The sequence below is a fragment of the Thunnus thynnus genome, chromosome 3 (genome assembly GCF_963924715.1).
Source record: "Thunnus thynnus chromosome 3, fThuThy2.1, whole genome shotgun sequence".
Classification (NCBI taxonomy): Eukaryota; Metazoa; Chordata; class Actinopteri; order Scombriformes; family Scombridae; genus Thunnus; species Thunnus thynnus.
This window is the reverse complement of record NC_089519.1, coordinates 2244582-2266916: the sequence shown is the minus strand read 5'-3', so window position 1 is coordinate 2266916 and position 22335 is coordinate 2244582. Positions and strand designations below refer to the sequence as shown.

The 22335-nt window shown below is 38.9% G+C and overlaps 3 protein-coding genes across 5 annotated transcripts in view; all 3 read left to right on the top strand.

Annotated features, from left to right (window-relative positions):
- LOC137174739 (uncharacterized) overlaps positions 1–22335 on the top strand; it is a 48747-nt gene that overhangs the window by 19740 nt on the left and 6672 nt on the right. The window lies entirely within an intron of this gene.
- Positions 1756–9757, top strand: jpt1a (Jupiter microtubule associated homolog 1a). Its single transcript, XM_067580155.1, has 5 exons — positions 1756–1983; positions 3545–3687; positions 7400–7497; positions 7671–7698; positions 8170–9757. Exons 1-5 carry the CDS (start codon positions 1928–1930, stop codon positions 8301–8303), a joined length of 459 nt encoding a protein of 152 aa, XP_067436256.1. The 5' UTR covers positions 1756–1927; the 3' UTR covers positions 8304–9757.
- zgc:174863 (uncharacterized protein LOC100136852 homolog) lies at positions 9859–20365 on the top strand. 3 transcript variants are annotated; one of them, XM_067580129.1, is made up of 8 exons: positions 9859–9976; positions 14286–14359; positions 14734–15075; positions 15582–15896; positions 16989–17108; positions 18486–18530; positions 18646–18693; positions 18844–20365. In XM_067580129.1, exons 2-7 carry the CDS (start codon positions 14290–14292, stop codon positions 18690–18692), a joined length of 939 nt encoding a protein of 312 aa, XP_067436230.1. In that variant the 5' UTR covers positions 9859–9976; positions 14286–14289; the 3' UTR covers position 18693; positions 18844–20365. The 3 variants fall into 3 exon arrangements, with proteins under 3 accessions (XP_067436230.1, XP_067436246.1, XP_067436238.1); XM_067580137.1 differs by lacking the exon at positions 9859–9976 and adding an exon at positions 14079–14122; XM_067580145.1 differs by lacking the exons at positions 18646–18693; positions 18844–20365 and having other exon boundaries at positions 17670–18514.

The following is a 22335-nucleotide window of genomic DNA, read 5'->3' as shown; positions in this document are numbered from 1 at the left end:
CTGTTTAAATCTTGTTATCTCCTACATAATAGGGGTATTAATTTGGTTATGTGATAAATCTTATTATCATAATGGCCAAATTCCATATCCATAAAAATACATTTACAATTAAGAAACCGTGCTTTATTGCCTCTCGCAAAGAGTTCAAACAATATATGTATTCAATTCAACACTCTTTATAGGTTACCTTGTGAGGCAGAGATCACGATATCACGACATCATGTGAGAATCCATCTTGTCAGTTTTGAGTTATGCGCTTGTGTCAGAACCACCGCTGGTTCGGGCCAATCAGCGTCGCGAACCCGACTGCCTCGCAAGGTAAAAACTTGATAGATGGTGATAGACAGATGGTTCATCCAATCACCTGCCAAGTGCCTGCCCTTTTCCAGTTTCCAAGGACGACTTGTCAGATGGTTTGTGTGTGACGAACCATCTGGCGCGTCGGGTTACAGGTGCAGTGTGTAGAATTTAGCGGCATCTCGAGGAATGGACTTGGCAGAAATGGAATGTAATATTCATAAGTATGTTTTAATTAGTGTATAATCACCTGGAAATAAGAATCATTGTGTTTTCGTTAGCTCAGAATGAGTCCCCTTACATCTATGTTCGGGAGTCGGTCCCCTTCCACGGAGGGGCCATGTTTCTACAGCAGCTCAGAGTGCACAAACCAAACACTGGCTCCAGAGAGGGCCTTTTGTGTTTTTCATGAGTTTCATCTCCACCGTAGTTTCTCCTACATGCATGGAAGTGGAGGAGTATTCACTTGGGTGCAATCTGCAACCTCACTGCTAGATGGTTCTAAATCCTACATACTGGTCCTTTAAAACAAAAAAAACCCATTAAAACTGTAACAGCTCGTACTGTGTTAAAAAAATTTATCTTTATCCCCCTTAAGTGCACTTTTTTATTACATTTATATACATGAAGATGTATATATTAATTTAAAAAAAAAGACTTGGAATGATTTGGAAAATTGTACTCTTCTATAAGGCTGTATTTTGACCACTTTAATTTCACTAACTGGAGTGGTTGAGTTGACAGGTTGTGTATTTTGGATGCAGATGTTCTGTCTCATAAAGGAGGTCGCTGATGTTAGTCATCTGATGGTATGATCAAATGGTCCCTGTTCTCACTTTAGAAAAAATATCTCCTGTAAAATATTTTAATTTTACAGCAATTTGGCACACTGATAGCATTTCAGCACATACTAGAAAAATTTGGCCTCAAACTAGATCTATGAAAGCTCTTCTGACAGACAAGTGGAAACTTTTTTCTATCAGTATCAGTTCTAGATCATGTATACTTGGATACAAACTCTGAACTGTTTAAAATACAAAACATTTGCAAATTACACAGAGGTGATGGTGGATTTCTGGGTCAACATGATAGACAGTATGTGCATGCCATGTAAATAATTTATCCAATCACAAGCTTGATTAATGTGCCAGGATCCAATCATACAAGGAGCTGTTCACTTGTGGGCGGTGCTTAGGCTGCAGAGCACCCTTCTACAATGGTTTCTGTCGCACCTCTGTCAAGTTAGGCTAAAATAAGGACATTACCGGAAGTAAGGTGTTTTGCCTTCAAATTACACTTCAAATATTTCACAATACTTAACCGTAAATAATGTACCCCTTAAATAAATAACTTAGATATTATATGATTTAAATCTGATATTGTCTTTAAAAAGGCTGCAACCTTTATAAGCCAGGTGGGTACATTTTATTTTGAACAGTTGACAGGAAGTGCTAGCTGTATCTCCTTCTGGCCGTTTTGAGGCTAGTCCACATAGACTGGAGGCAGGTTGATTATTGGGAACCACCGGCTACGATAGACAATGATGAGGCGGTGAAGTGCTGTAAATTGCAGTGTAATTCGCGTTTATCCTCTCACGTTTATACGATTTGTTCGACTCTCTTGTGCAAAAATGACGACGACCACGACATTTCAAGGGATGGAGCCCGGCTCTAAAAGCAGTTCCAGGTAAAAGGCGTTGTTCAGACCGTTACCCGTTAGCCACCACGGAGCCCTCAAGTCCAGCATCCTCTGACGTTAACCTCAACGCTTAACATGGGTTCATGTAAAATTGAAGACATTATTGTTCTGACCCTTGCCCGTCATCGATATTTAGCTGCTTTGAAATGGTTTTGAAAGCAGGCACGAGAGGACGATGCTAGGGTAAAGCTCGGTACCACACCTTTGTTCGTTATGATGGACCATTCCCATTTTTTTAACGTTAAGCTAGCTAGCAAGATAGCACACATGTACCCTTTGTAGAGAAGCTGCTTAGCTAGCAAGTAGAGAGTGGACGCCTCGGTACCCAGTGTTAACTATGAAGGCCTTTACATGGGCTTGGGTGCATCCTTCCGATTCCCGTATTAGTTTTTATTTGTGTGTGTCCGTCCATTGTCTGAAAACGAGAGAGAGACATTAAATCTGTCATTCCAGTTGGGTGGGGCGCCCGTGGATAATTTAAGATGATCAGATATCGAAATTAGATACAAACAGGACATCTTCTAGTCTGCCCTGCATGTGGCCTCAATGATGCGAGGGCCACGCTACAGCTGGCCACACCTGATATGAAAACCAGCTTTTTCATCACAGAGAAGCAGTGAAAGGTGCAATGCACTGCTACTCCAGTGATATTAAAACTGTAATAATGTACATTTAAAAGCCACCGTGTTGATGAACGATTGAGTTTTCAATAAGTTGTAGTCATAGTGAATATAATCATAGAGTATAGTGTATGCAAAATACAGAAATGCATTAGACCACAGTGTGAAGTCACTCTCTAGTGTTACCTTTCAATTTTAGAAAAAGGAATGATCGTTAATAAGCATGAACAGTGGCACACCTAGTTGTGAATAGCTCAGTCTAAAGTACAAGTCATCACCCATGAATATATTTGGAAGCTGAAGTATGTTGCAATACACTGAGAGGTGCTGCTGATATTTATCCAACCTGGGTTGACCTGTAATAATGTCATCATTGTTATAGATAACTTCCAACTGAAACTGACTCCCCAACACAGCTGTTGGTGTAGGCCTACATCATGCAACATGCAATAGAGGTAAAATATCAGTAACCCACATATCCTCTCAGCTGCAGTTAAGTATGAGTAATATGTCGGACATGACCCATATCCTCTTGGCCGGCAACTTTTTTTTTATGGTTTTCCTCATCACTAGAGTCTGGATGACCAGACCGTGTAAAAATAATCTACAATCACATTGATTAAGTAAGAAACAGATCTATATGATGGTTTAACTACCCAAAATGAAATTGATTAGTGACCTTTTTTGAAATTAGTGTGAATGAAGAAACATTTCTCTCTGATTCTGTACATGTCTAGTTTGAACCACAGCATTTAGGTCAATAATTAAAAAAAAAAAACAAACAACTTAAGACGCTCCAGAAAAATCAGCCAGAACTTCAGTATCCGTGTTGACCATCTCTCTCTCTCTCTCTCTCTCTCTCTCTCTCTCTCTCTCTCTCTCTCTCTCTCTCTCTCTCTCTCCCCCTCTCTCTCTCCCCCTCTCTCCAGGGTGTTGCGCCCTCCTGGTGGCGGCTCCAACATTTCACTGGGTGCAGATGAGGAGAAGCCTCCTGTCCGGAAAAACAAGATGGCCTCCAGCGTTTTCGCTGAGCCAGAGGACCCCTATGCTAATCGAAGGAACAACCCACCAGGTACAACAATCCACCTCATCTTTTAAAGATTTGTTCCTCCAGTGTGAACATATAACAGCTGTTAAAATGAAAAGTTCTTGATGATAATGAGGGACAAGTTCTTGCTGCTGGACTAGCCTAACTGGTCTAGACAGCTGAGTACATAAGAATAACATCTGAGGTCTCCAGCAGCGCTACGTGACATAACAGAAGAGGTTTAGGTGCCTGATTGATGAATTGATTAGATAGATTAGATATAAGTCTGAGCTGCCTGAGATCACAGGCTTTATTATAGAATATAAAAAGTATATGTCTAAGTGGAATACCATCTTTCTCTATGATTCTCTGTGAACTTTGTAATAATTTCGTTTATGGTAGCTCATTCTTGCCCAATGCTGAACTTCCCAGCAAGTCTGCAATAAAACAAAAAAAAAAAGCAAAAGTTATATAATGGGAAATGAAACTTAATAGGAAATCAAATGGATGCTGGGTATGCATTTTTGACCTTATGCAGTGGTTCCCTATTTTCACAGCACCGCACCACACATGCAAAAAGACAACGCTCGCTGCATCTGACAGCTTTTCTGGCATATAGAAAGATGACTGTTTATTTAGAGAAAGTCACTTTCCAAGAAGTTTTCAGTGTACCGTCACTCTTTTTTTTTTCTCTTTTATTTTCTCAGCTAAGGTCCGGTCTCACTCTTCTGAATGCCAACATGGATCAGCAGCTATTTTCTGTCTTTTTACATAAGCCAACACTTTAAATATGAATGATTGTGATGTTTATTGCTTCATCCCTGCTGACATGTTCAAAAAAATATATGTACATCCAATGAAATAGCAAATAGAAACAACACATTGGACACATTTCGTGGTAATCATGTCCTTTCATTACAGCGCCCCGTCTAGTCAAAGGTACCTATAACTAATGTTAGTCGTCAGATATCACAACACGGGACGTGGATATTAGATTTTTCTTTTGCTGGTTCTGTAGCGGACAGTCATCTTTTGACATGAGACAGGCTGTTACTTTGACATCACTACCTCCATTTGTAAGTAAAAAGAAAGAGAGAGAGGAAACTAAAACTGTGTCTGCAGATGTAAAAATGAATTTAACAACCGGAGTCAGATAACATCACCATCTCCTCATAGTGGCTTCAGGATGTGTAGCAATCTCGATGATGGTCTGGATAAACAGTGTTTACCAAGCAGCTGTTACAAGTGTTAACTATGTGTTATTTAGGAAAATGTCTAAAAGCCCACTGATGAGGTGTGGCTGTAACCAACAGCAGATGTCTAGAAGGAAGGGTGTTAGCAGCCTCAACCTCATCTGGATTTTCCAGAATCCTACCAAAGGAAGAGATAGATGGTGACGTTTCAGTCCCAGGAGCTTTTTCATCACTGGCATGTCCAAAGATGGATTTAGCCTGGATTCTTTAAGATCAAGACAGTGATATATCGTCCGGAAGACATATATCAGGCAGTTTTGAGTGGTCATTCAGAGGGGGAAGTAGCCAGTCGGGAATTTTGCAGCTGCAATTAAAACTCTCTGTGTGTCATTTTTAGCAATTTACATAACAATAATGAACATTTTTTAAGACCCAATTCTGGTTTCAAGCAAAAAGATAAGCATCACTTTTAAAAAAAGAGGCTGTTAACGATTTCCTAACATTAAAAAAATCTATTATCTCTTGAGAATTATTAACAGCATAGTGCATTATATAACAGCCTAAAAGTAAATGTTAGTCCTCTCTATCCAAACACAATAACAACTACAACACATTCTGTCCCTGACATTTCCCTCTTCCTCCTTTCACTTGTCACATTCAGTGATAGAAACTAGTCTTTAGCCCCGGCAGTATTTTTCAACCTTTATTCAATGATGTCTGGCCCCCTCTTCCTCTTTTTTTACTTCTCATTATTATGGGACCTTGATAAAAATGAAGTCAGAACGGCTATCTTCTTTCAACTTTTCACATTTTTGTAGCAAGTCGTCACTCTCTGCTTTTTCACTCGTACTATGACAGAGGTCCACTGTCACTCAGGGACACAGTGATATGTATATTTTGTTTACTTATTATATTCACAGACAGATGAGGTTTCACTACAGCGCTCGCTTTTAGAAGCTCAAACAACAATTCATTTTTTTTAGCGTATGAAAAACTACAGCTACAGCCACCAGACACGTTTACATACACATGTATGTTCACTAGGAGCCACATCACCTAAAGACACAAATCAAGGAAGAGCCTCAAACCATATGTGACCTTCGACCCCTCAACATGTCCCGTTTACTGCAAGACACAGAATGATACCTTTTTATTTGGGCCTAAGCCAGGATGGAAAGAGAGGAGTGTGGACCTCCTTATGGGAAATACAAAAAAAAAACACACGCACACAAATTGTGAATAAACAACAATAGCTCATTTTATTTATGAAGATATTAAGATTTTGGAGTGAACAGCACTATATTTCTGTTGAGAAAGAATATGCTCCTTAGCTGGATTTCTAGTTCTTTGCGTTAATGCATCCAGTCAGTGGGATTTTAAAATAAGATTTTATATTTGTGGAACAGAACCAAGAAGTTCTGGTTTCACTTCAGCTGTGAATTTAATGGTGCATAGCGTCAAAAAGTCTTGTTTCCCTTGTGAGAAAACCAAAGAATCCCACGCACTGTCAACCACTTGTACTCACTTTATTAACAAGGTTTTGAGCCTCAGACCTTTATCAAATAAGGTTTGTATAGACAAAAAAAAAAACCCCTGTGCCATTATACTGTATATAAATGCATGAACATAACCAAGGGAAAACCCAAGAGCAGCAGCACCTACCAGGTGTCCAGTTGTAAATCAAACCTTAAAGTGAGCTCTGTGTATTGTGACCACATGAAGGATGTTTACAAATGTCAGAAAGAAGAACTGATAAGTGGGTACTTATCAGTTCTATCTACAAGGATGTATTAAACAGGAAGGACATAAACAATAGAACAATTCAATGTCAAAGGATGAACTAAATAAGGATATGATAGGATGTAAAACTGTGTTCCTACTCAGCAGGAACTGACAGCATATCTTCATTAGAAAACAACATCAGTATGAGAAGAGTGATTCATAGAAGAGACTTTCAGGATGAAAATGAAAGTCTGAGGGGCACAATAGGAAGTTAGTTGGAGTATGTATGAGCAGATAGTAACACAGAAAGGTCCAGCATAATGTGAGTGATGAGGTCAGGCCATTATATCAGTGGACTGTAATTGTTGCAGTCCCCCCAAGGCCGTATTTATATCCTTTTGTTGTTTTCCATTTCCTGTGTGGACTGGCGTCTCAGCTGATCTCACAAAAAAGATCCCCGGTTGTTTCTTTAATCATTTCTGGGAAAATCCAAGTGTGAAAACTCTGACCTGATAACCTCGCATGACATTTTAATAATTTAATAATAATTCAAGTGTCTGTCTGTCTTTATTCTGAGTATGAAGATTGTAGCGTGAGCTGGGTTTTCAACCTGCTACACCAACTCCGTCTCCATCACTGTGTGCATATTGAGTTTTGCTAAGTGATAATGGACAGTTGGTGATGTCCACGCTGAGCTCCATGAGCTGAGCGATATCTGACATACTGTATGTCACATCATGACTTTTGGTTCTGTGTAAAAAATCTGGTACATTTATTGGATGTTGTACTTCTGAGTGATGGATGCTATGTACCTGACCAATAAAGTCTCCTTGTTCTTCCAGGCGGGAAGCCCACAGGTGTCTTGTGCGGTGAGCCGTCAGCCCCCCTGAGGAGAGGAGGGAACCACGCCATGAACAACTCCGCAGACGCTCCTGCCACAGTAATATCATGTGTCAGATCATGAGATGTATTAAGACATGAAGTGAAACCCTGAGGGCAGACAAACACATAGGCCATTCTGGTTTTCAGAATTTCCTTTGTAAATTTTTTTTTTTTTTTTTTTTTTATGTGAAAGCTGTAATACTGACCATCATTTCTACCTTTTTCTCTTAGGATGGAGACAATTCTGTACGCGATACTGGTAAGCACATGTTTCTGCTCACATCGCCTTCCTCATTCCCTGTTTTCAATTCCCACACAATGATAAAGATCATATTACTTACAGATTTCAGAAACCAGTCAGAAACCAAAATCAAGCTGAAAGAAAGTGGTTGAATAATAGATTCTAACACTGGAGCTCTATAAACTTTAACTATGTCCAAAAAGGTGAAATGACATTGTGGCATAATGTATCAGGGGAGCGCTGTTACCGCCACATCACAGCAGTTACACCTACAGTATGCAGCTAAAATAATGAACATGACCAGCAGGAGAAAAAGCAACATTTTTGTAAGTAGTAGATAAGCTGGCCGAGGCTGCTGAATGTCAGAAAAAAGTCGCTTTGAGTGCTTCGAGTCCCTGCGGGGGCAATGTGAGCAGTTAAAGGAAGTGACTATTCCCTTGCACGTGCTGTCCAAATGGAACTCTTGATGTCTTTCCCGCCTGTGTTCAGAAAACTGCGCTGCTGAGCCTGAGCCGGTTCCAGATCATCCAGAGGAAGCTCCTCCAGCTGAGGAACCCGCCGCGGGACTACCGTCCGGCCGCAGAAATCCCCCCGGGGGCAAGTCCAGCCTCATCCTGGGTTGAATCCCGACCCAACTGTCCCTCCTTACCTCCACTCATCTCTGAACTCATCTTTTTTTTTTTTTCCCACGCCCCCCCAAAACAAGGAACCCTGCCCGTCCATTTGTCTGTACCGCAGGAATCCTATCTGATGTCCACCAGACACCAGTCTCCTCCACATCCCAAGTGCATTGTTTTGATACCTCCTTTTTGAAAACTGTTTTGTACTGTTTTTATTGTTTGTTTATTTTGACAGAAGCACTTTATGTATTTCTATGTATATGATTCAGAGTCTGCCTTTGCCCCCTGTAATGCATTCAACCTGCCGAAAGGGTACAAGGATCACATTTCTCATATCAACTATTGGCAAATTTCCCCCCCTAACTTGATTGCGACAGAACAAGCTGTTGGCAATTATATAACCAGTTTGTAAAACACAAGCAAAGAAAAGCTGTCACTTCTGCACCGTGTTCAGTTTGGACCCATCTTGCATGCACGTCTGGTCTGTGATGTATGAATGTGAGAAGAAACATAACTGTGAAGATTTTTTTTTTTTTTTTTTTAATTTCAATTTAATTTAAGCTGTTTCTGTTAGTTGTTTATTGTGGAATAATTGTTGTATTGTTGTTGCATGAAGTTGGAATCTTTCTACTGATTATAGTATTATAATCCACATAGGAGGCACATAAATTACTGTCATTGTGATCTGAATAATGCAAACGTTTGTCTTCAGATGGATGCTGTATGTCCCCCATGTCAGGAAACAGAATTGGAATAAGCCTTTTTTTATATTGTAGTCACGAACCTTAGATTTATTGTAACCCCAGTGCCAGTTTTGAGTGCCCCACGTTTTTATAGGTAAATTTTACTCTGAAGCAAAGTGTGCCTGGTTTGTGTGTTAGGCTACAACATCAAACAAGGTTGGGTTTTCCAGTTTCATCCTACCAGTGTTGCCAAGACTTGTTTTTTTTTTTTTGTTTTTTTTTTCCATTGACAAGCCAGTGGAATGTGGTCGGGCCTGATAAGAAACAGTGGTGTTTCTGGTAAACCCATCCTAGATTTGAAAAGTGCCCTTATGACAGCTCAGCCTTTTTCTATGTTTTACTCCTTCTACATTTGTTCACAATCCTTCTCACTGGATATATAGAACGGTCTTTTTGTACATTTAACGTGACATTATTCAAACCAAATTCAACCCTACCACCTTCTCCCTGCTTCTGTCTTGTCAATTCATCGTCGAGTCACGTGTGCGGCTGCTGTGTCAGCCAGCTGTCATTCAAGAAAACCTGCATTTCAGGTACATGAAACGTCCTTCCTGGTGGTGTCTATTTTAAAGTAAAGTGTTTTATGATGCAAGAAGACACGTCTGTCTGCATCTTATACCGATTCTTGTTGCTGGATGTAAGTCACTGCAGAAATTTGGGATTCAAGAAATGGCACAAGTGGAAAAGAACATTAAAAATCTGTTTTGACCATGAGCTGTGCTCGCTGTGTGTGTTCTCTGACTTGTGAAGCAATTGACCCCTATTGTGTTTAAAGTTTGTCAGCTTTCAATAACAGAGCCAGCCACGCATAGCGTTGAGTCATAATGAAAGTGAAAGTAAAGTCGACCGAGTGAGAAAAACCCGAAGTCCCTCTGTTGAGAGACATTCCCCCCCAGACAGGCAACACGGCTACTTCATAGAGGAGCGTGTGCGGTGAGTTTAACCTCTGTTACTGTTTATGTGACATGTTTATGTTACACTAAAGATGAAGTTAAGCTACGTGTTGCTGCATGTGGTGCAGAAACTATGGCAGCGACAGCTGGTGTGTTATACACACTGTAAATACGTTGACTCACGCATGCTCACGATGGAATTAATGATGGGTTACAGTCGCTGTTTATGTGCTGTATATGTTATTTAATGCAACATGAAATGCGCTCCTAAGCTAACTTCGCTCCGGCTACGGTTCGACTTTCAAGCTTTAACAGCCTGTGATTCATGTGCATGACTGTTTGACGTCGAGACAGAGCTTCCTCTTCCTCTAGAATATAAAAATACAAACTGTTAATGTTAAAATATATCAAGGATTCTTATAACATAAGAATATCGATAACATCACCATTTAGCGCAGACATAGTATGATATATTGCTGCATTGTTTGTTTGTTTTTTTAGGTCTTATCTCAGCCTGCAAGCTCTTCAACAGCGCCAAGCACCAATATTGGAACTGAGCAAATACGTTACTAACTTAAAAAAAAAATGCATGTCTCAATAAGGAAGGAACTAGTGATTTGTATCATGATTTCCATCAAGAATGAACGTCACATTCAAATTAAGCATGCAAATGATTTTATATTAAGGAAGTGTGATGTATCCTATAGAAACTACTTGCTATATGTATATACCATATATATATTTATATACATATATAATCTTTTATCCAATCTGATCTTCTCACACACACACACATATATATATGTGTGTATAAATATATATATATATGTGTGTGTGTGTGTGTGTGTGTAGATCAGATTGGATAAGAGATTGTTTAAGGGATTTAATTGGGCTTTATGTTTGAAACCTCACCGGATGAGTAGAAATAAGTGACAAGAGTTGCACCTGATGTAATGTAAAAAGTGAGGACTGACTCACTTTATCAGCTGGACTGATATTTATCGACTGATTTTAAATCACTGATGGCTGATAAGTAACAAGAAATTGCAATAAAGCCATGACAAAGATGTGTTTGAGGTATTTTCAAAACTTCAACACCATTATACAGTTTGGCAAGTTTAGTTTTTGGTATTCTTGGTCACTGATTGAAGGAATTTTATTGTTGGTTATTACTGATGTTGCTCAGGTCAACTTTCCCCTACAATACAGCTTGTCGTGCAGCTGTTCAGCTTCAATAGCCTTAATCCTTCAGTCCTTGAAGAGTGACTGTCAGGGCATTCACATGTTGATGGTATGCAGACTTGGAGAAGAGAATTGTGAGAAACACACTCAGTCTCCGCTAAAACAGTCACTGAAATTGAAACCACAACTATGATGTGCGTGCGTGGCGTCAGTGCATTAAACTCGGGAGAAATCCTTGAGGGTGGATTGATGATGACACAGGAATCCACCACGCACTTCACACAGCTGTAGTGGCTCGATTATTGTATGGGGGAAGAACTTGTGCACAAAAGACATTTGTAATGTACTAATCTTTTTTACTTTGCTGCTGATTGTCCAGACTGTTGATTGCTTGCATGTGAACTTCATATTTGACCAGTTTAGTAAGTTAGGAATTTCCAGTCACACCTACAAATGCAAGTTGCTGAGGGACTGTCCATACTCTTTTGTGTGGGTGTAATAATGACCATTTCAAATGGCAAACCAAGACATGTTTTCAGTTTCTGTCATGTGGCTGTAGAAGTCATGAAGTAAATGACTCCAGTTCAAGACGTCAGGAGATTGTTATTAATTACTGTTTGGTGAACTGACTTAAGGTTCAAACAAAAGGAGGGAGATTACAAATGTGAATAAGGTCAAAATGAAAAAGGATAAAAGTGGGTCAGCTAACTACAAAAAGGCAATAGAGAGTCGCAGTAGTGGTGTGAGGTGTGCATGGATAAAGAGGTGTAGCCGGATGTACGCAAATATGTATGCAAATAAAATCAGGAAACAAGCCGAGATGTCATTGTAGGAGCAGAGTGACCGAGTGAGCGGGTTATCCTAAAAGATTTAAGCTCAGGAAGTGACATTGACCCTTTGACTAGCGAACTGTGACTCTTTGTTCTCCAGCTCCTTGAAGTGTAAAAGATATCGCTCGATATTTGGCAACTCTTTTAACTCTTCAAGTGATATGAAAAATATCTTTTAAGTGGGCTTTCTCTTTCGGTGTGACTGTGTCAGTGTAATGTACGGGGTTAAGAGTCTTTCAAGTACAAAACAAACACTAATAAACACAGCCTGTTAAACATGTCTGACCGCCATTTACAACATGTGAAACTTGCATGAACAATGAGCCATTTTGCAGAAGCAAGCAGATATTTAGACTCATTAGAGAATGTTTATCACTTTAAGTTATTGTGCAACTTCATGGTCTGAAACAGTATAAACATCACCAAATTCCCTGAAATAATACAAACCTACATCCCACTCATGGTTTCTGGCTCATATTTTAAAATCCAAGTAGAAACAGATTTTGAAAAGTGACCAAGCAAGTAGTTATAGGTGATCAAATGGCTTTAAAAAACAATTTTATGTGGGATCAGTGAATATTATATGCTCTGTTCCAATAAAAATAACCCTATCCACAGAACAGTGGATGGGGTATTCTCTGGAGAGTCTGTGGTCATGGGAGATTGACTGTTTCTCAGTGACATCTATGTTTTTCTCTGTCCAGCTTCAGACTGTTTAGAAAAACAAGGATTAGCTGTCTGTCTCTTTATGTCATGAAAGAGTTTTAGATTATAGCCAAAATTTCAGTCTTTTTTTTGAAGTAATGCTTTTTTAATGTGTACACACTACAGTCCTTGTTTTAATCCTGGTGACTTGATTCAGCCTAAATTTTCTACAGTAAGCAGTTCTGTCAACTTCTTAGGAATAACCTCATCTTCTACAAAATGTCATGAACAATGAATAACAGCTTGAGAACTGCACGGTCACAAAAAAAACAGTTTACTTTAATACAAAAATGCTAATTTAAACAAGACTGCATGCAGCTTCACAGCCTCAGGTTTTGTTTCCATTGTGCTCTTCCAGGGAAGGTTACTCAACTTTGTCTCAAACAATTTATTCAAAAAAGTTCAAATAAGACCTAGCGATAAGGAACAGATTATAAGACTCTTTCTAGTTGCTGGAGAGGAAATAAGTCAAGGAAATAAGTAAAGAACCAAAGCAAAGCACCACCAAGGCACAATGGTCAGTGCAAGCTAAATTACAAATGAGCTCTGAACTGGTATTTTGACAAACTCAGTGGAAAATTACTACGGGCACACACTGATAAAAATCTGTCATCCGCAAGATTATTGCCTCCGAGGGAACGGGGGATGTTTTGGGGGAGATAATCTGCCACATAGAAGTGGTTTACATCATCTGAAAGCTGGAAGCTTGAAGATTATTTGAGATGCAGTTCAGCACTGTGGGTCAAGTTTTTCTAGTAATAAGTCTGTAGTGAACATTGTGTTTTGTTTATGCACCTATTCAAATGTTTAAAAGTTTAGAGTGTATAAAGGCTTAGAACATTATGATAGAAGTTCTGAAAGACAGTAATGTCTGCTGTGGGAGTCGTTGTTGTGTTGTTCAGTTCACTGTGAATAAACTCGATAGTTTAAAAATGAAAGAAGTTAAACTTTAATAATGTCACTCGAGCAGGAAACTAATCATGGGGAAATTTAGGGGAAACAGTTTTTTCCTTGCAAGGATTATACTATCAGTACAGTCTATTTTCATGCAGGTGCACAGAGCAGAGTAGGTGGTTCTGCAACTCAGTTGTCCTGTGATCAGTTTAGTTAATAATAATGAATAATACGAACACTGTATGAAATTCTTTCTCAACATTTTTTCCCCTGAATGTTGATGTTTTATTTCATTATTTTTATCAGGATGTAAGTGTTTCAGGCAAGATTAGCTGCCCGCGATGGCAATCAGGTGGTTAATTAATTAATGCTGCCAAAATTGACCACATTTGGCTCCATCTGCTGCTCGCCTGCTCAGAACATGTCAACAGTGTACGACTCGAAGCGCACCTGTTTTCTGTTTTCATCATTTTCATTGGTGGAGACAAACAAACCTCCCAAAAGTCACACAAAGCCTGTTTATCTATATTACATCTACATCTTCTTTTAAATGAGTCATATCCAAGTGCACCCAGGTATGCCAAAAGTGTCCCAGACACACTTGTACAATGAACTTGACTACTCTTTTCACTCTGCACTTTGACTCAGAAATAGATTCTTGGGGGTTAAAAACATGTGTGTGTGTTACATTTTAATGATCCCCACATTGAGAACTGTTTACTTTAATTGTCATTTCAGGTGAATGAACATGGCCTCCGTTGGTATCCTCCTCTTGTTTTTCATCGTTATCAGAGCACAAACTGAAGGAAAATGTAAGTTCTGCCATAATCTGAGAATGTATTTTGAGAATTTCAAGTGTTAACTGCTGCTTGCTGTTGATGTAATATCTGTCACAGACTTCACATTGAAGTCACATGGGTATTCAATATTACAAAAGTCAATTTATTTAAAACAAAAAAATTCAAAACAAACAAAAAATAACAAATAGGTGGGGTACGTCTGCTGAACTGGCAGCTTCTCTGGTTTTATACATGGGACACACTGGGTCCAGGTGAGTCCCATCCTGCTAATCAGTGTGCTCTCAGGAACCTGCTCCTGCAGACAGAGAACAGCAGCACCAAGGAGCTCAAAGCAGAGGAGCTTTCACACATCTCATCCATTTTTAAAAATATATTTTCCTCCACAGCTTTTGTAAAAGTGGAATGCAAGACTGGAAACGTGGGACAGTATGGCCAGCAGTCAATGCTGGACTGTGTTGTCACAACCGCAGAAGAAGTAAAAGACCCAAAAATCCTGACGGTCACTTGGAAGAAAAAGGGTTCTGAGGATAACTTACTGTTTTTTCACCGAGGGGAAACTAAAGTGCAGCCTGGCTATAGGTTTGCTGAGTCATCCTGGAACGACAAGAATATGAACATATCCCTGCTCATCACCAACACTACGATGGTGAACAATGGAGATTATACATGCTTGGTGATGACAGACAGTGGTGATGATGAGGAAACAGTGACCAGCCTTGGAGTCACAGGTGAGAGCCTCCAGTCATGACTGACCACTAAAACATTTTGATAATTATTTGATACAGACAGACGACCATTTTAAGTCAAAAATATATTGTCAAAGCTAATCCATACCAACTAATTTCAAAGCTCAACCATGGTTGTTTCTGTTTTGAGGAACATTTTCATTCTAGTAACTTGCTGAAAGGTTTAATTATGGCCTTGAAGGAATTGAGATTGTTTAGAGATCAAGGGGACTTTCTGACCAGACTGGTATTTCCCTTCAGCTGTGTAAGCTCTGTCCCAGAGTCTTTACTTTCAATTTCACTGTGACATATAATCAAATAATAGAAATAGCCGTTGCAGTAGCCAGTTTCTTCATTATCTGTCTTGCTTGTCACAGGTTGTACTTCATATTACTAGTCCAAAATCATGGTCAATAAATTATATTGAGATACTTTATTGGTATTGATTGACGTCATGGTGCAATATTCAGGTTAATGAACATGTTAGCTTTCTATCTCTGTCTTGGCAGCCAAATACAATAAACCAACAATACGCTCCATCCCTGTGAACATTACTGGAAGAGAAGATGTCACCTTGATCTGTAGCTCTGTCGGTGGATACCCAGAAGGTAAACTTCGCTGGTTTGATGAGCACAACACGGAGTGGCCAGCAAGCAGTAAAATGGAGGCAGAGCTGACAAACGATGGTCTGTTTAAACTGTCTAGCAAGCTGTCTTTGCTGAAAAATTCCATTTTCTCCAAGTACACCTGCGTAGTGTTCAACTCCAGTCGCGGCAAAGAGGACGAGGTCACATTGGAAATACCGGACACAGCAGCATCTGAAGGTATTTGTTGTTGAACACTTGATATCTTTTAAACCTAAAGTAATGGCTCAGTCCTGCTTCACACAGAAACATGGACGTCATTAAAATAATTTCAGCTTCAGCCAAGAATTAGATGTGAGTATTTTGAAGCAATGTGAATGACACTGCACTTTAATTTGGGATTGCTCAACTAAGAGGAGCCTGAACCACAAGTCAACTTTGGTGCTTGTTTTTTGTCGGCACTTTGGGAGGATGTAGTGGACAAAAGTTTCCAATAGTGTTTGTCTTGAGAAAATAACTCAAGTATACAGTCATCTTAGCAGGTCGGACAGAGCTTATAAACAGAAAACCTCAATAAATAAGCAGGAGCTCTATACATATAAATACGATGATAGGTTCAGTGTTCTGGCAACAATTATGTTTCCCCATGTTTCTTTTATCTATAACTAAAGGCAATCATCTTACTTGTTGTAGTTGTTTTGATACACAAGTCACTGACTAGCCAGGCTGCTACATGTCTCTAAATCTGACCTGACATCATCCTCAAACACTCAACACTCAACTCACTCCTCACAAAGAAAGACAAGTATGCATGATGGTCTATGACTGATAACACTGGGTAATGCTTCTCATGTTATGGAACTACAGTTTTTACACTGTTCATTCTCATTAGTGGAACGACTCATTAACTGGTTCACTTGGCAACTTCACAGCCACCCTATCTGTACTGTTATTGGCTGATAAGTTGTCACAGCTGACAAATAAAGTACAGTAAAAGGCCATTTTCTGATTAGTATCTGCACTGCAGTTCACTGTCAGTTGCAGCAGCAGTTCAATAATGAAACTGTCTGCTTGCCCTCTCGTTGCTTGTTTACAGTCTACTGTTATCTGCAGGGGTAATATGTTCACTCAGGGTCCACGTGCCAACTTTTGTCCAAACTCCTCTGGGGGATGAAAGAGAAAGTGAATATATCTTGCTGAAGTATAACAGGGGGAACTTCCCACCAGCACATGCATAACATGTTTAAATAAACACTTACATATTTACTCCTTTAGATCATGGCTTGAAGTATTAGAGCATTAAATTTTTATTATTCTGTTGGATTTATTCAGGTCAGGGAGGAGAGAAAGGGTCGGATCAAATCTCCAAAATAGTCGCCCCTGTGGTGGTTATCGGATCGCTGATCGTAGGATTGCTGTTGGCGCTGCTGATTCACAGAAGGCGGTCTCAACGTGAGTACAAACACACAGGCCCTCACACACATTTAGCTTCACTTTCCCTTTTTATTTAACAGTAATGAGTCATGACTTACATTATTTGTGATCAAATATACTGGTATAGCAAGTCTTCACCACTATGATATTTGATCATGATATTAATTTATATTTTTAATGTGATATTTGAATACTAAAGTTCTAAAATGTTGTGAAGGGTTGAAGGGTGCTTTCTGTAAACCACAAGGAGCTTAAAGGAAATAAAAAGACAATAGGTGAAAGTTGATACTGGCACAGTTTGATGTGAAAATCCTGTAGCTCTGCCCTCTGCATACCTGGCAGGCAGCCATTGTATTTAGGATGGGGAAGTTACTCTGTTCTTGTTCAGGTGGATTAAGCGATGTAGCTACTGCAAACTTCACATTAGGTTAAAACAATGGAGTGAAATTACTTTCCAATATTAGACGGTGTTCTACAAAATGAAATGCGTCACAAAGATTGCTGAAGTAAGCAGAAATAGATATGCGTCATCCACACTGGGTGTGCACTCAGTCTCATTTTCTATCATTTCCTTGACAGAAGCCCGGAGGTTCTCTACAACACCCCTAATGAGTACGTCCGTCTTTGGACATACTGTTATCTCTGTTTTTGTTCTTTTCTAACTCATGCATGAAGGGCTAACATCCAATATGTCTTAAATGTGTTTTACTGAATAAGTGCTACAAACCTGCTGACATATTCATGAGTGGTGTTTGGTGATTAATGTGCATTCAAATTTGGCTGGCTAAAATGAATTAGAATAATCAAGCACAAGTCTGCTTTGTTATTATATCAATATTCCTGCTCCATCCTTACTGATGAATGTAGTTAAAAAGTATCAGCCGACGTCCTTTTGAAATAAAATGACAGCATATTTTGTGCTGATGCAACTTGAAACCAAACACGCTCACCACAGACAGGTTTCTGATCTCCTTCCAGGCCTGTTCAAGCTTGAACTCCTGCTGCGTTTCAAACTTTGTTCAGGAATTTTGGTTGTAGAACATTTTGTTGACTGACCAAGAAACCTTACGGTCCCTGAACTAGCTGGGTGTCAAAATGTCAAAACTGCTTTGTACTGGGTTCCTTCTCACTCTAAAGATGTACTACACTGGACATACAGTATTTAGTATTTTTCCAGGGCTTGCGGGAAACTAGGCTTGGTTATTAATCACCAACATTTGAATCATGATATAAACTGACTCATGCTTTGGACATCTGCAAGCAAAGACGACTCCCCATTGATCAAGACATGCGAACAAAGATGGTTAACGTCCTTGTTCGCATGTCTTGGTCTCAGCAGATGGTGATGGTTTTACACCTAATTTAACCCACATTAAAATCTTTAATTTGTTCCAGGTCACCATCGAGAGGTTCCTACATGTGAATTAGATGCTGAGCAAGGTATGTCTATGCTATTTGACTTACTGTGTCTAACTAATCAGATTTTATTTTATCGCTCTTTTCATCTGAACTCTTGGAGATTTAATCCAGACTTTGATATTAAATCTTTTTCCAGGTGGTCATGTGGAGACGTATAAAGAACGCGGAGATGGCACAGTCTGAGGTAAATACACTATAATGTCCCAAGCAAACAACTGAAAAGATTAGTTTCACCTTCATTTCATTGTCCGTGTATTGACAGTCTCTCTCTCTCTCTCTCTCTCTCTCTCTCTCTCTCTCTCTCTCTCTCTCTCTCTCTCTCTCTCTCTCTTAGGACATTCTTCGTGTCACATGAACATAACTACTTACCAGCAGCCTCTGAAATCAGCACTTCCTGGTTTTCTAAGCGCCACTCTTTTTCCACACTTTTCTTATTGCAAACAACTGTGTGTATAACCAGAAATAACCTGTATTATACTGTGATTAATCAGAGGAACTGTGAGCTCAAGCTTTATTCACCCACAATGTAAACACTCTTATATTCTATAGATCTAAAAAAAAACTGAGGATAATGTTCAGGTGCAGCGACAACATCAGAGGCAATATGTAACATCCCCAAAAACCAACTGGCAGTGCCAATTGACTGCAGATAGCAGTGAGCCTCTGATATGCATGTATAGGTTGATGGATGTATGTGTCTCATGCCTACGCAGTAAATATCATGAAAGGATTAGCAGAAAGCTTTCTGGAAAGGGGCTGGAAGTTGTGTATGTGCGTATATGTGTAGTTTTGTGTGCATGTGTGTTTTTGAGGAGAAAATGTAAATGTAAGATTTTAATTTCTGCTTCTTTCAAACATGTTTGTGAAATGTGTTAAAAGATGAGACAGTGATGGGCAACTCTAGACTTAAAGTTAGACTAACCTTGTCATTTGTCTTGAAGCTGAAAATAACCAAAGTCTTCTAAAAAACCTTGAGAAACTTCTCTGCCTGAGAACATGTACTGTAACCCCCGCAAATTTCATATCCCTTTTACCAACCACTGAGAGAGTTTGCGAGATAAACGCTGGTCATCCTTCCATGTTTCACATGAGCTTTGTTTGTCACTTACTCACACATTTATGTTCCTCTTAACTGTGTTCTGTGAAACAGGGTTTATGTAACTTTTAGGACCAGTATGCAAGTTCACTACTAAAACAACATGTATTTTGGGGATCTCAGGTTTTTTTGGTTTTATTTTCCTCTCTTCCTCCAGTTCTCAGGAGTGCGCCTATGTTTTGGGCCTTTTTGTAACTGTTTGGTAAGGGAGGCAACCAAAGCAAAGTTAGGAGTGTACAACAGATACATCTTATCAACATTAGCAAATGTACATGATTAATCTTGTTACAGTGCTGTAACACAAAACAACCAGGGTTGATTATTAACTTTTGGGAGGGAGAAAAACAAGCAGGAATATGCATGCACGTCCAAACCAGAGAGGGCAGGTGCTCACAGTTCACACAGTGCAGGGCTCCAATGTCCACGGATTTATTACACCGAGGTGACGTTTTTAAGCACCACTGCTCTTCACCGGACGAAAATGACAATGTGCCATCTTAAATATACACATGATTCAGTCACATGATACAGTCACCTGAACTATTTTTGTTATGTAAATATTGTATATAGAAGTCTGTGACAATTCTGTGTGTGTGTGTGTGTGTGTGTGTGAATTTATGTCGTTAATTCTGCAGGTCAAATTGAAACAGATGGTCCATTTTAATGCCTTTGTTTTTTGTTGTATTTTTATGATTAACATACTCAATGTAAACTGTGATCTTTAAGGCGATGTGATTTTAAATAAAAAAAGTTAAGAAATGGTAACTGTGAATTTATTTATTTTTATTTAGATTGTAGATTATATGTAGATTATATTTCAGACGAAATGATGAAAACAATGTGACTTTTCTGGTCATTGCTCTCATTTTCAGATGAACACTGACAGGAACATGTGACCACATGGTGTCAATGCAACACATGAACATCTCTGGACTCTTGATTTTGAGATTTGATGTCTAATCTCAGCTGCTGCTCTATTATTATCATTAAGGGTGATTTCCATTTCTTCTTCCTGATTAGCTCATTTGTTAACATGGAAGTGAATCACCACCCAAGATAGCATCATTGTTTTGTAGGGTAATAAGATTCTTTCTTGTTACTTTTCCTTTCTCTTCACACCTCACTTTGTCTTGCTTTGGAAATGGTCTCATCTGTGCATAAAACCCTAAAAAGCTAAAAAGCTAAAAATGTGTTGCACACATTTTTGAAAATTTCACTGTTAAAGTTGTGTAACATTATGAAGCTTTTTATTAGTAGATTAATGGATTAACTTTGAGACTTTTAAACACGGACGTCATCAGATTTCATATCAGATTGTTTTTCTGTCAGTGTTGCTTCAACAGATTCGTTCTGTGCTTGATTGCTATCAGATGTCTTTAAATAGTCGAGTGCTGATCAACAGGATCCAACTGGTTCACACACAGCATCTCATTTTCCAATACAAATACACTTAAAGAGCAGCAACTATGATTCTACCTTACAAAATTAGATATAAATATACATTTCCATAAGACTAATTTCCACAAAATAATGATACTGTATGTATGTATGAATATATATATATATATATATATATATATATATATATTAGTGCTGTTGATCAGCACCCGACTATTTAAAGACACACCTGATAGCAATCAAGCACAGAATGAATCTGATGAAGCAACATGCGAAACGTGTAATTTGCGCTTTTTGTTTTATAATGTAATGAAATCGCGTCAATCCTAAAATCCTAGTGTACACTGGAATACTTTTTTTGATTTAACAAATATTGCAGCTAAGCTTGTTATTTTAAAACTCTTTCCTGCCATCTATTGGACAAATAGTGTCACAACACGTTGCTAAAAGCCGTATCAGCACAGTTGAACTACATACAAGCTGATTTGAAAAGGTGCGATTTGTGTACATTTCCATGAAAATTGAGCAATGAAAGCCATGTGATGAGCTCCAGAACAAACATGTTAATCAGCCTTGACTAGAGATTGTTTTGTTTTTCCAAGATCAGGAATCATCTTGGAAAAACAAACTCAGTGAAGAATTATGATTATATTGTACACTGATAAGACCTCTCTGGTTTTTCCTTTCACAAGCCCCTGCGGAGGCATTGTAAACAAAAATCTCATACACTAAAAGTTTTACAAAAGTATAATAAATCTATAAACGCAACAAAATGTTTCATCAGAAATAAGTCATTATTAAAGGATATGTTAAAACAATAGTCAGGTGCCCTTATGAACATAGAAACAGGTTTTTCTCGCTGTAATCATTCCTCCTGTCCGTACTGACTGTTAGAAAATCCAAATGTGCTTTCAGTGCAAGTTATGGGGGACAAAATCCACAATCTATAAAATAATATGAGCCTTCAGCAGTCTGAGTTAGTCAAATAACGTGATATAACCTGAAATAACATGAGAGATATGTAAGGATAATCATTACTTTTCTCCTTTGTTAATGTGTGCATGTTCCTGAGAGCAGGACTGTGTCTTAGGAGGCCCAAACTCCTCTCTTTCCGTCCTGACTTAGGCCCAAATAAGGTATCATTCTGTGTTTTGCATTAAAAGGATATGTTGAGGGGGTCAAAGGCCACATATGGTTTGAGGCTCTTCCTTGATTTGTGTCTTTAGGTGATGTGTCTCCTTGTTAACATACATGTGCATGTAAATGTATCTCGTGGCTGTTTGCCATTGGCTGTAAGCCATAAGAGAAGTATACGTTGACCAATCACAGATC

What these genes read in the sequence shown, in the direction of transcription:
- jpt1a (XM_067580155.1), top strand. Translation starts at nt 1,928, where the DNA reads ATGACGACGACCACGACATTTCAAGGGATGGAGCCCGGCTCTAAAAGC. An exon ending in CCGCAGACGCTCCTGCCACA is followed by an intron (nt 7,498 to 7,670) that starts GTAATATCATGT and finishes TTTTTCTCTTAG; the next exon opens with GATGGAGACAATTCTGTACG. An exon ending in CAATTCTGTACGCGATACTG is followed by an intron (nt 7,699 to 8,169) that starts GTAAGCACATGT and finishes GCCTGTGTTCAG; the next exon opens with AAAACTGCGCTGCTGAGCCT.
- zgc:174863 (XM_067580129.1), top strand. Translation starts at nt 14,290, where the DNA reads ATGAACATGGCCTCCGTTGGTATCCTCCTCTTGTTTTTCATCGTTATC. An exon ending in AGCACAAACTGAAGGAAAAT is followed by an intron (nt 14,360 to 14,733) that starts GTAAGTTCTGCC and finishes TTTCCTCCACAG; the next exon opens with CTTTTGTAAAAGTGGAATGC. An exon ending in GACCAGCCTTGGAGTCACAG is followed by an intron (nt 15,076 to 15,581) that starts GTGAGAGCCTCC and finishes CTGTCTTGGCAG; the next exon opens with CCAAATACAATAAACCAACA.